The sequence below is a fragment of the Panthera tigris genome, chromosome C1 (assembly GCF_018350195.1).
Source record: "Panthera tigris isolate Pti1 chromosome C1, P.tigris_Pti1_mat1.1, whole genome shotgun sequence".
Lineage (NCBI taxonomy): Eukaryota > Metazoa > Chordata > Mammalia > Carnivora > Felidae > Panthera > Panthera tigris.
Window position 1 is genome coordinate 110,116,723 of NC_056667.1, and position 12,232 is coordinate 110,128,954.

General features: G+C 38.7%; 1 protein-coding gene across 7 annotated transcripts in view; it reads left to right on the top strand.

Annotated features, from left to right (window-relative positions):
• WDR33 (WD repeat domain 33) overlaps window positions 1-12,232 on the top strand; it is a 107,979-nt gene that overhangs the window by 28,615 nt on the left and 67,132 nt on the right. For all 7 annotated transcript variants that reach the window (XM_042994169.1, XM_042994168.1, XM_007093103.3 and 4 more), the window contains exon 2: window positions 10,208-10,434. In XM_042994169.1, the coding sequence (XP_042850103.1) occupies window positions 10,231-10,434 (204 nt within the window). In that variant the 5' untranslated portion in view covers window positions 10,208-10,230. The remainder of the gene's footprint in view (window positions 1-10,207; window positions 10,435-12,232) is intronic.

Sequence of the window (12,232 nt, forward strand, 5' to 3'; positions counted from 1 at the left end):
GCAAGCCAAGCAGACTAATGGATAGTGTGTGATGAAATGGGAAGTGTGGATAAAGCACTTTTGCTATTTACAGAAGTACAGTAGTTCCCTGAGGAAATTATTTAATATTCATATTAATATTAATATTCACTTTTTACAGAACCTAGTGTTTTACTTGAAAGAATGACAGACTGTTTAATAGAAGCAGAGCATGGATAGTGAGGGAGGAGACCAAGTTAACAATATCAGGAATGAAAGAGGAGCTATCACTACCGATCTTATAGACATTAAAACAATAATAAGAATACCATGAACAACTCTATGCCCAAAATGTGACAGCTTGAGTGAAACTGCTCAATTCCTTCAAAGAACAAACTACCAAAACCCACTCAGAAGGAATAGATAACTGGAATAGTCTTCATCTTTTTTTTTTTTTTTTTTTTTTAAGTAGGCTTCGTGACCAATATGGGGACCTACATGGGGCATGAACTCATGTCCCTGAGATCAAGACCTCAACTGAGATCAGATTTGGATGCTTAACCAACTGAGCCACCCAGGTGCCCTAGAATAGTCTTCTTTTAAAGAAACTGAATTCATAGTTTAAAACCTTCCAGTGGAGGAAACTTGAAGTCCATCCAGATGGTTTCACAAGTGAATTCTACCAAACATGTAAGAGGAAAAGATACCAAATCTACACAGTGTCTCCCAGGAAATGTTAGAAGGAATACTTCCCAATTCATTATATGAGGCTTGATAATAAAACCAGATAAAGATGTTACAAGAAAAGAAAACTATGTTAATATTCTTCATGAGCATAGATGCAAAAGTCAGGACAAGATGTGAGTTAAATTCCACCAATATATTAAAAGGATGATACATCATGACCAGTGGGATTTATCTTGGGAATGCAAGTGTGTTCCACATTTAAAAGTTGTTGAGGCTTATTTACTGTATTAAGACTAAGAAAAGCCATATGATCATCTGTGTACATGGAGAAGAAGCATTTGACAAAATTTTTCATACTTGATAAAAATTCTTACAAACTAGAAATTCTAGGAATTGAGTTTTTCTTTTATGTGATGAAGGGCATCTACAAAAGTATATAGCTAATGCCATAATGCTTACTAGTGAAGACAATGTTTTCTCCTTTAAGATGGAGAAGTGTGATAAGGCAAAAAAAGAAATAAAAAGTTTTTAGAACAGAAAGGAAGAAATAAATTGCCCGTATTTGCAGATGATAATGATTGTCTATGTAAAATACTTCAAGGAATCTACAAGAGAGATTCTAGGACCAACATGTGAATTTAGCAAGGTTGCAGAATATATGCACAATGTATAAGAATTAATTGTATTTGTTTATACTAGCAATGAACAACCAGGAATGGAAATAAGTAAAAAACAGTACCACTTAAGTGGCACCAAAAATAGGTGTAAATCTGACAAAGTGTATACAGGATCTGTGTGTCTAGAACTACGAAACACTGATGCAGCAAATCAAAGAAGGCCTAAATATTTGTAGAGAATTACTGTTTGTGGTTTGAAGACTCAGTATTGTTAAAATGTAATTTCTCCTCAGCCTGGTGCACCCAGATCAAAATCAGTAACACTTTTTTTTGTAGATAATGATAAACTGCTTTTAAAAATTATAAAATGGCAGAAGAACACAGATTGCTAGACCATTTGATAAAGAACAACATAGTTGGAGGATTTGATCTGAAATGTAGCTGATTTCAAGACCTTCTGTGAAGTTATAGTGATCAGGGTATTGAGGTAGACCCATAGAAAAAATGCAGTCAGTTGATTTCGATAAAGGTGTAAAGGCAATTCAGTAAAGATAGCCTTTTTTTCCACATAATGGAGTCAGAACAATTGGACAGCATATGAGAAAAAAGAATTTTAAACTATCTTATACCTAATGTGGCAATGAACTGAAATAGATCAGAGATCTAAATGTAAAATGTAAAATAATACAATTGGCAGAAGAGAACAAAGGAGAGAAATCTTTGTAACCTTGGCTTAGATGAAATTTCTTACATATGACCAAAAGCATAACATAAATTGATAAATTGGATGTCGTTAAAATTAAAAACTTCCACTCTTTGTGGTGTGATTCTTGATTTCGACTCAGGTCATGATCTCATGGTTCATGAGTTTGAGCCCCTCACTGCTAGTGCAGAGCCTGTTTGGGATTTTCTCTCTCTCTCTCTCTCTCTCTCTCTCTCTCTCTCTCTCTCTCTCTCTCTCTCTCTCTCTCTCCCCCTCCCCCCAATAAACTTAAAAAAAGATAAAAACTTCCATTTTTTGAAAGATACTCTGAAGAGAGTGAAAAGAAGTGGCAGACTGAGAGAAGATATTTGCAGATCACATATCTGACAAAGATTTTATATGTAGAGTACAGAAATAATTCTGAAACTCTATAATAAGAAAAAAACCGAATTAAAGAATGAGCACAAGATTTGAACCCGAAACTTCACTGGACACGATGTATGGGTAGCAAGTAAGGACTTGAAAGATTCTCTGCATCATTAGTCATTAGGGAAATGCAAATTATAGCCACAGTGAGATGTGACTGTACGCTTGTTAGGGTGACTAAGAAAATAAACAATCCTTCTCTCCCTAGCTGACAATATTAAGTATTAGTGAGGATGTAGAGCAACTGGAACACACACATTCCCACATACAATACATTGCTGTGGGAATGCAAAATGGTACAGACACTTTGGTAAATCTTTTGAAAGCTTCCCATAAAGTTAAACAAAAACTTCCATGACCCTGTAGTTTTATTTTTTAATTAAAAAAAAATTTTTTAATGTTTATTTTTGAGAGAGAGCACTAGTGAGGGAGGGGCAGAAAGAGAGAGGGGAACAGAGGATCTGAAGTGGGCTCTGTGCTTACAGCAAACAGCCTGATATGGGGCTCAAACTCATGAAACCACGAGATCATGACCTGAGCTGAAGTCCGACGCTAAACCAACTGAGCCACCCAGGCGCCCTCCACCATTGTAGTTTCAATCCTAGATATTTACTCAGGAAAAATGAAGACTTAACAGTTCACACAAAAACTACATGTGAATGTCAGTAGCAATTTTGTTCAAATTGTCAAGTGCTACAGGCATTCTCCTGAATTGGAGAATGGATAAACAAAATGTGGTATATCCATAGAATTCAATAATAAAAAAGGAATTATTGGTGGGGGGCACCTGGGTGACTTAGTCGGTTAAGTATCTGACTCTTGATTTCAGCTCAGGTCACGATCTCATGGTTTATGGGATTGAGCCCCGTGTTGTGCTCTGTACTGATGGTGTGGAGTCTGTTTGGGAGTCTCTCTCCCACTCTCTGCCTCTCCCCTGCTTATTCTCTCTCTCTCTCTCTCTCTCTCTCTCTCTCTCAGTAAATAAATAAAACTTAAAAAAATGGAATTATTGGTACTTGCTACAACATTGGTGAATATCAAAAGTGTTAAGCTACGTGAAAAATGCCAGACTCAAAAAGGTACACAGTGTGTAATTCTATTTATCTGACATTCAACAAAAGAGAAAAATTACAGTAATGGGAAACATCAGTTGTTGCCAGGGATTAGGGGTAGTGATAGGAGATTGATAACAGAGGGTTCTGCATCTTGGTTGTGGTTGTTTGATGATTCACGCTTTTTTTTTTTTTTTTTTTTTTTTTTTTTTTTTTTTTTTGATTCACGCTTTAAAAAGCGCTGCTGCTCACGGAGTGCCTGGATGGCTCTGTTGGTTAAGCGCCTGATTATAGATTCTGGCTCAGGTCATGATCTCGTGGTTTTTCTCATTTAACCTTTCGTCGGGCTCTGTGCTGACAGTGTGGAGCCTGCTTGGGATTCACTCTCTCCTCTATCTCTTTCTCTTCCCTGCTCTCTCTCCCTCAAAATAAATAAACATTAAAAAAAATCTCTGCTGCTTGGTTTATATCCCATACAGTTAAGTCAGAATGAAGATGAGAGACTTAAAGCCTGGCTTTGGGAACTGATGGTTTTGGCTCATACTTGAATCTTTGAATTCCTTATTCCTAGTTTAGGAGATTACTTTATCTAGAAAATGTTGCATCATTTTTACTTTTGCAAAGATGAATTCAGTAATCCAGTGAGACTTCGTTTGTTCAGTTTTTATTGGCTTAAATAGTTGGTAAGTTAATACATAATCCAGTTTAAAAAACACATAAAAATGGAAACGCTCTCTTGTTTTGTATGCTAATGACAAGGGGAAAAACCACACTGAGTTTATCTCCATTGAAACAATTGATAGTACAGATTTCTTTATCCCAGAATCACACTTGTGGAATATTGAATCATTTTCTAATTAAGTCGACAGCCAGAATTATGTTCACGTGTGGATTATATGTAAAAGCTCTTGAAATGGCACAGAAAACAATCTAAAAGCCCAAGTATAGTATTAAGTAACATGTTAAATTGGTCAAGTTCAGTATCCACTAAAATGTTTCAGTAACTTCACAGCTAAGTATTCAGTGCAAGCTCCTTACCCCAGGTTATGAAGAGTTCTGCAGTTGAAACTGTGGCTGAAAGCTATAAAAGTTGGAAAACTCCTACACTGAGAGTTAAATAAAATTGATTTTTAGGGGTGCCTGGGTGGCTCTGTTGGTTGAATGTCTGACTTCAGCTCAGGTCATGATCTCATGGTTTGGGAGTTCGAGCCCTGGATTGGGCTTGCTGTTGTCAGTGCAGGGCCTGCTTTGGAACCTCTGGCTCCCTCTCTCTCTGCTCCTCCCCACTAATATATTCTCTCTCTCTCAAAATAAACATTTCAAAAAATTTGCTTTTTAACGTCCAATTTAGTTATCAACAAATTTATGGTAGTCTTAAAATGCTCTTTTTTTTCTTTCCTTCCCCCCCCCCCCCCCCCCCCCCCGAGAGCGAACAAGTGAGCAGGGGAGAGGGGCAGAGGGGGAGAGATAGAATCTTTATTTTTTTATTTTTTAAGTTTATTTTGAGAGAAGGTGCAAACTGGGGAGGGGCAGAGAGAGAGACTCCAAAGCCGGCTGTCCCTGTGAGTGCAGAGCCTGATGCAGGGCTTGAAACTCCTGAACTGTGAGATCATGACCTGAGGGGAAGTCTGACACTTAACCGACTGAGCCACCCAGGCCCCCGATGGGGGGGGGGGGGGGGGGAAGAAAACCCAAATGGGGGAGGGGCAGAGAGAGAGGGAGACTGAGAATCCGAAACAGGCTCTAAGCTGACAGTGCAGATCCCAGTGTGGGGCTCAAACCTACAAACAGCAAGATTGTGACCTGAGCTGAAGTCAGATGCTTTATGGATTGAGCCACCCAGGTGCCCCTCATGTTAACATTTTTAATCAATTTTTATTGAGATGATTGTATGTTTAGTGCATTTGGAAGAAAAATACCAAATGGGGCGCCTGACTGGCTCAGTTGGTTAAGCATCCAACTTTGCCTCAGGTCATGATCTCACAGTTTGTGAGTTTGAGCCCTGTGTTGGGCTCTGTGCTGACAGCTCGGAGCCTGGAGCTTGCTTCAGATTCTGTGTCTCCCTCTCTTCTCTGCCCCATCCCCACTCATGCTCTGTCTTAAAAAGTAAATTTAAAAAAATTAAAAAAAAAACCTAATGGTCCCATGTACTTTGTCTAATTTCTCCCAGGGGTAACAGCTTGGAAATGATAGCACAATATCACAAGATGAGATTAATATTGATTTTAATCTGTAGATCTTATACAGATTTCTTGAGTTTTACTGGTGCTCGTGTGAGTAATTTTCTGTAATTTCATTATATGTATATATTTGTGTATTTACCACCACAGTCAAGATCCTTAACAGTTCATCACCACAGTAGTTCCCCTTTTATAATCACACCCCTTCCCTATCCCTAACTCCTGTTCTCCATTTTTGTTATTTTGTTATTTCAAGAATGTCACATAAATGACAGTGTACAATCAGATATAACCTTTTGGATAGGTTCGTGTATCTGCTACCACAGTCAAGATACAGAATCATGTGAACTTTTAAAAACTACTTATATAAACAGCTGTCTTGTTTATTCTTTAAAAAACTGAATGGTCTCATTATAATTTCTCCTAATTTGTTGAGGATTCACATTTATTAAAGATTGGGCAGTGAAGAAAAAGAGATCATGATGATGCTTTTGTTACTGGCCTTGTTTACCACTCATGTAGGTCCCCTCAAAGTTCTGGGACTTTGTAGGTATCAGATCTCATTTAGGGTAGACTATTCATCCCAGGACATATTTACTGGTTTGGCAATCGATAGTCTTAAAAATTTTTTTAAGTTTGTTTATTTATTTTGAGAGAGCATGAGTGGGGTAGAGAAAGAGGAATTCTAAGCATGCTTACATGGTCAGCACAAAGCCTGACATAGGGCTCAAAATCACAAAACTGCGAGATCATGTCCTGAGTTGAAATCAAGAGTCAGACGCTTAACCAGCTGAGCCACCCAGGTGCCCCTGGAGATCAATAATCTTAAAATAGAGGTTTCCAGGCTAAGGTTCTGACAGTGGAATCCAGGTTTGTGTTAATCATGTGGGGATCTTAAAACCTTTTATTATTTTTAAAAGTTCCATACTTATTGTACTTGCTATCCTAGCTCTTTAATGCATAGATAATTTGCTCTTGGTTAGAATTATTTCATCTCAGTTTGGGAAAACAAGCTTTTTTTTGTGATCAGAAGCTCTGATTACTGGTTGACATGGTAAGAATTACTTGATTTGATTATTGGACCAAATTCTGCCATAGCTACTGTAGTCAGGCACAATACCTACTTACAAACTGTCAGTCTTTTGATAGCAGTGTGTGTGTGTGTGTGTGTGTGTGTGTGTGTGTGTGTGTGTCTTTTGAACCTGTCAGGTAGTTAGTGCTCACTGATAAATTGTTGAAATGAATTGAATTTCTCATTATGCTTCCCTTTGCCATGGGGATTTTTCAACTGTTTCAGCAATTTCTAAATGTGTGTGTATTCATGGCTGGGAACTGCCTCAGTACATTTGGTAGTGCCTGCTCATTACCCTATATTAATTTTTCTATCTAATTTCCAACTTAAGTCTTACCCTTACTAATGAATACCTTCCTGTTCTTTCTCTTCATTGTACTATTTGTTTCATAATTTTTGAGGCTTTGTTAGCATTCATGTACAGTTTTTGTTACTTTATTTGGAGGCTTAGGTTTAATAAAATGAGTTCTTGTTTAGCACAGTTCTACAATGTGAAATTTGTAATGACTGTTATTGAAGGAAAGCACTTACGGTTTTTTTCTATTCACTTTTCTATCTTCAGGTATAATTTTGGTATAATTGCCACATGATGAAGCTTACAAAACCTGTTACTTTGTGTCAGTTGCGACAAGAACCATAATTATAATGCTGGTATAGACTTGTGTGCACAAACAGTGGAGAACTAAGTCTGGATATTCCACTTTGTTCAACAGACTAGTCACTGTGTTGGCTAACAGAATAGTAGATTTCATTTAAAATAGTATCTTTGAGCAAAAAGAATCTTGGAAGTTATGTACATTAACTTCCTTGTCCAGGTTGAGAACACATAGGCAGAAAGTTGAGTGGTTTGCTTATTTTTGGGGAGTAGTTGAAAGCTTGAAGGCTAAGAATATGCTGCAAACTCTTGTGAACTCAGGAGTCTTTGTATTTGCCAAAAATAGAGATGGGTCCAACCACCACAAGGTCTGAAATCTGTTCTCTGAACTTAGAAGTGATACTCAGTAAATCAGAATGATATGCTATATGTGGTGCAGGGTATAATATAAAGTAGGCACTTGATGAAATTTTGCTTATTGCTTGAAACATTGAAGGCTTGTGTGTACAGTAAAGACATGATGAGTTCATTGTTTCATGTGGATTTTTTTTCCTTAGCCATTTGGTTTTCTTGTTAGTATGTAGTGTTTAATAATCATACCCAAATTACTTGTCCTCTCTGTACCTTAGTTTCTTTCTTGTCCCACCTTCCCTCCACACTAGATAGATGAACATGCTTTGGGGACAAACGTGAGTGTAGTTTAAGTTGTTCTGTTAATGTAGCTTAAGTGAATAATAGAGTAAGTAGAAATCACAGTAATTATGAAGGATAAAGCTCTTATTTTCATTTTCTCCATTTGGTGGTATATAGTTCCTTGAAGTGTAGCCCCTAAAAATGTTTGTTTGTTTGTTTATTTGTTTTTAAAAATTTAGGTAGGTTCCATGCCTAGATTGGGGCTTGAACTCATGATCTTGAGATCAAGAGTTGGAGGCTCTACTGACTGAGCCAGCCAGACACCCCTAAAGATGTTCATTTGATTTTTATTTATTTTTGAGCTTTTTAAAACAATTTATTATTTTTTTTTAGAGAGAGCACAAGCAGGGGAGAGGGGCAGAGGGAGCGAGAGAGAGAATCCTAAGCAGGCTCCCTGCTCAGCACGGAGCCCCAATGTAGGACTCCATCTGATGAACCTGATGTCATGACCTGAGTCGAAATCAAGAGAATATTTTTTCTGTTCAGATGTTAGTGTTGCTTGTATGAATATGTAAATACACAATGCTGAGAAACACGTTTTTGTGGTAGTTGTTTTGATCCTGAAATTAGATATACATACTTTCCACATTCATATGAAATAGGATAGTTTATTGCTCTTTTTACACTATTCCTAGGAAATTTGAAAGGACAAAAAAGATTAAAAATTAGAAAGAAAAAGAAAACTTTTTTTTACAATTTTTTTTAATGTTTATTTATTTATTTTGAGTAAGAGTGAGAGCCCACAAGTCAGGGAGGGGCAGAGAGAGAGGGAGAGTGAATCCCAAGCAGACTCCGTGCTGTCAGCACAGAGCCTGATGTGGGGCTCGATTTCATGAACTTCAGGATCATGACCTGAGCCGAAATCAAGTGTCAGTCACTCAACTGAGCCATCCAGATGCCCCCCAGATTTAAACATTTTTTTAGTTATTCTTGCATAAATAAAATGGGGTTTTATGATAAGCTTAATATTTTTATTTATTTTAAAAAAATGTTTATTTTGGGGGGCACCTGGGTGAATCACTTAAGTGTCTGACTTTGGCTCAGGTCATGATCTCGTGGCTCCTGAGTTCAAGCCCTGAGTCAGGTGCTCTGCTGACAGCTCAGAGCCTAGAGCCTCCTTCTGACTCTGTGTCTACTTCTCTCTCTGCCCCTCCCCTGCTTGCACTCTGTCTCTCTTCCTTTCTCAAAAATACATAAACATTAAATTTTTTTTTTATGTTTTTATTTATTTTTGAGACAGAGAGCTGGGGAGGAGCAGAGAGAGGGGGAGACACAGAATCCGAAGCCAGGCTCTGAGCTGTCAGCACAGAGCCCGACGTGGGGCTCAAACTCACAGACTGTGAGATCATGACCTGAGGCGAAGTCGGATGCTCTACCGACTAAGCCACTCAGGTGCCCCCATAAACATTAAACAAAAAGAATTTTTTTTTTCTAATGGAAAAGAGTGTGTGAGCAGGGGAGGGGCTGAAAGGGAGGCAGACAGAGAATTTGAAGCTGGCTCTGTGCTGACAGCAGAGAGCTCAACATGGGGCTCGAACCCACGAACTGTGAGATCATGACCTGAGATGAAGTCGGATGCTTAGCCACTTGAGCCACCCTAGTGCCCTGAAAACTTCATATATATATATATACATATATATATATATATATACACACACACACACACACACACATTTTTAAAATTAATTATTATATATTTTTTTGAGAGAACACAAGTTGGGGAGGGGCAGAGAGAGAGAGAGGCAGAGAATCTGCACTGTCAGCACAGAGACTGATGTGGGGCTCAAACCCACAAACTGTGAGGTCATGACCTGAGCCAAAGTCAGACTCTGAACTGACTGAGCTGCCCAGACGCCTCCTGAAAACTTCATTTTAACAATGTGAACAGTTCTCAGTGGTTCTACCCTACCCCCTACCTCACACATGCACAATACTCAGCACACACACCCCACACTGTTAAAAACTGTGGTTTTTTCCTTCCGTCAGCCTGAATTTTATAATAAATGCTTATTAGCACTTATTCTGTGAATTGACCTTTTTAAAATATATAACTGGTCTCTGCCATTAAATCCAATAGTTCATTTTGTAAATAGGTTGACTAAAAGCTAGAAATGATACTTATTTGAAAAAGGAAGAGAAGTGTAAAAAATAACTCATTTAAAAATATTTTCAAGCAGTGCTTAGTGCTGATGTTTGTAGTGAAAGTACTTTTTCCCTACCCTAGTGTCCTAGAACGAAAACTTCACCATGGCTACAGAAATTGGTTCTCCTCCTCGTTTTTTCCATATGCCAAGGTTCCAACACCAAGCACCTCGACAACTCTTTTATAAGCGACCTGATTTTGCCCAGCAGCAAGCAATGCAACAGCTTACTTTTGATGGAAAACGGATGAGGAAAGCAGTAAACCGAAAAACCATAGACTATAATCCATCTGTAATTAAGTATTTGGAGGTAAGTTAATGTGCTTCTGATGATCAAACTTTGTCTTTTTTTAAAAAAAGAAAGTTTTTAAAATACAGGGTTATAAGCATAGCTGTGTCCTTGGATTAATGGGATGGAGTGCAGTTCCAGAGTGCAGCTGGTCACCAGTACATTTTGACTCTTTGCATGTGTGAGTCTTCTCAAAAATTGTGAAATTTAAACTCTAATTTAGAAATATGCCTTGTTCTAAAGTTCATAGCAAATCTCAGAAAATGGTACTTTAATCCCTAGGCCAGCCTTAAGACACTTGTTAAACCCACGTACATATGAAATGTTGACACTACCAATATGAGGATATTCCTGTGAGAACACACGTTCAGAATAGCGGTTCTGCATGTCTGAGGCTCTGGCGCAAGGCACAGGGACTCTTCAGGCCCTGCTGGGGGGTGGCACTCACAGGCAGGATAGGGGTCTGCAGAAACCTCTGTCTGATCTTTCTCCCTTTGAGTTCTTTATTTACTTGTCTTCACCAAGGAATTAGTCTCTGTGACTCGCTTTTGATTACTAACCCTATTACTTTGATCAGGTTTTGGTCTTCTCTGGCCTCCAATGAAGAAAATGTTTGCTTTTTCTTACCTGAGACCTGTTAAAGACCTGTTGGCATATTGGATATAATTAGTATGTTGCAGACATGAGAAAAAGATTCATTCAGAGGTGAAGACAGATTTAGTTTTTTCCAGGTAATTCAGTTGCAAAACTAGTCTAAGAGAGCTTGAGATGTCTTAAGACAACCAAGGGCAGGATACCAGAAATTGTTTTGTGCTGAGGATTTTGAAGAAATTGAAGACATCTGCCTATTTATCCCTTATTCTTTTTCCTTTTATTAAAGTATGGTGAGAATGGTCAGCAATATCTTGGATGATTGGTTGGGGATGAGGTGTAGTAAAGAGAGGAGGGAGATTCTAAGCAATGTAGGTAGGGTAAGAGCTCTCTCTCTCTCTCTCTCTTAATTTTTAATTTTTTTAAATGTTTATTTTTGAGAGAAGGGGAGAGACAGAATATGAGTCGGGGGGAGGGGCAGGGGGCGAGAGAGAGAGAGAGAGAGAGAGAGAGAGAGAGAGAGAGAGAGAGAATATGAATGAATGAATGAATCTGAAGCAGGCTCTGAGCTGTCAGCACAATGCCCAACACGGGGCTTGAACTCACCAACCGTGAGGTCGTTACCTGAGCTAAAGTCAGACACAACTGACTGAGCCACCCAGGTGCCCCTGATTTTTAAAAAAAATTTTTCTGGGGCACCTGGGTTGCTCGGTTAAGCGTCCGACTCTTGGTTTTGGCTCAGGTCATGATTTCACACGTTGTGGGTTTGAGCCCCATGTTAGGCTCTGTGCTGGGAGCTCAGGGTCTCCTTGGGATTTCTCTCTCCCTCTCTCTCTGCCCTTTCCCCATTCATGCTCGTTCTTTCTCTCACACACACAAAAATAAACAAACATAGAAAAAAAATTTTTTTCTGTGTTTGAGAGAGAGAGAAGGAGTGCTGTGTGCACATGAGTGGCAGAAGTGCAGAGAGAGGGGGAGAGAGAAAATCCTAAGCAGGCTCTGTGTTGTCAGTGCAGAGTCCAAGGTGTAGCTTAACCTCACCAACAGAGGTCATGACCTGAGCCAAAATCAAGATTCTGGTGCTTAACCCACTGAACCACTCAGGCACCCCTAGGATAAGATCTCTTTAAGATACCCACTGTTATCTTTGTGTTAGAACCTGTGAAAAGGTTTTAATCCTATTTTCTCCCCATTTGATAGCAGCTTACATTCTGTTAATGCTTACTTT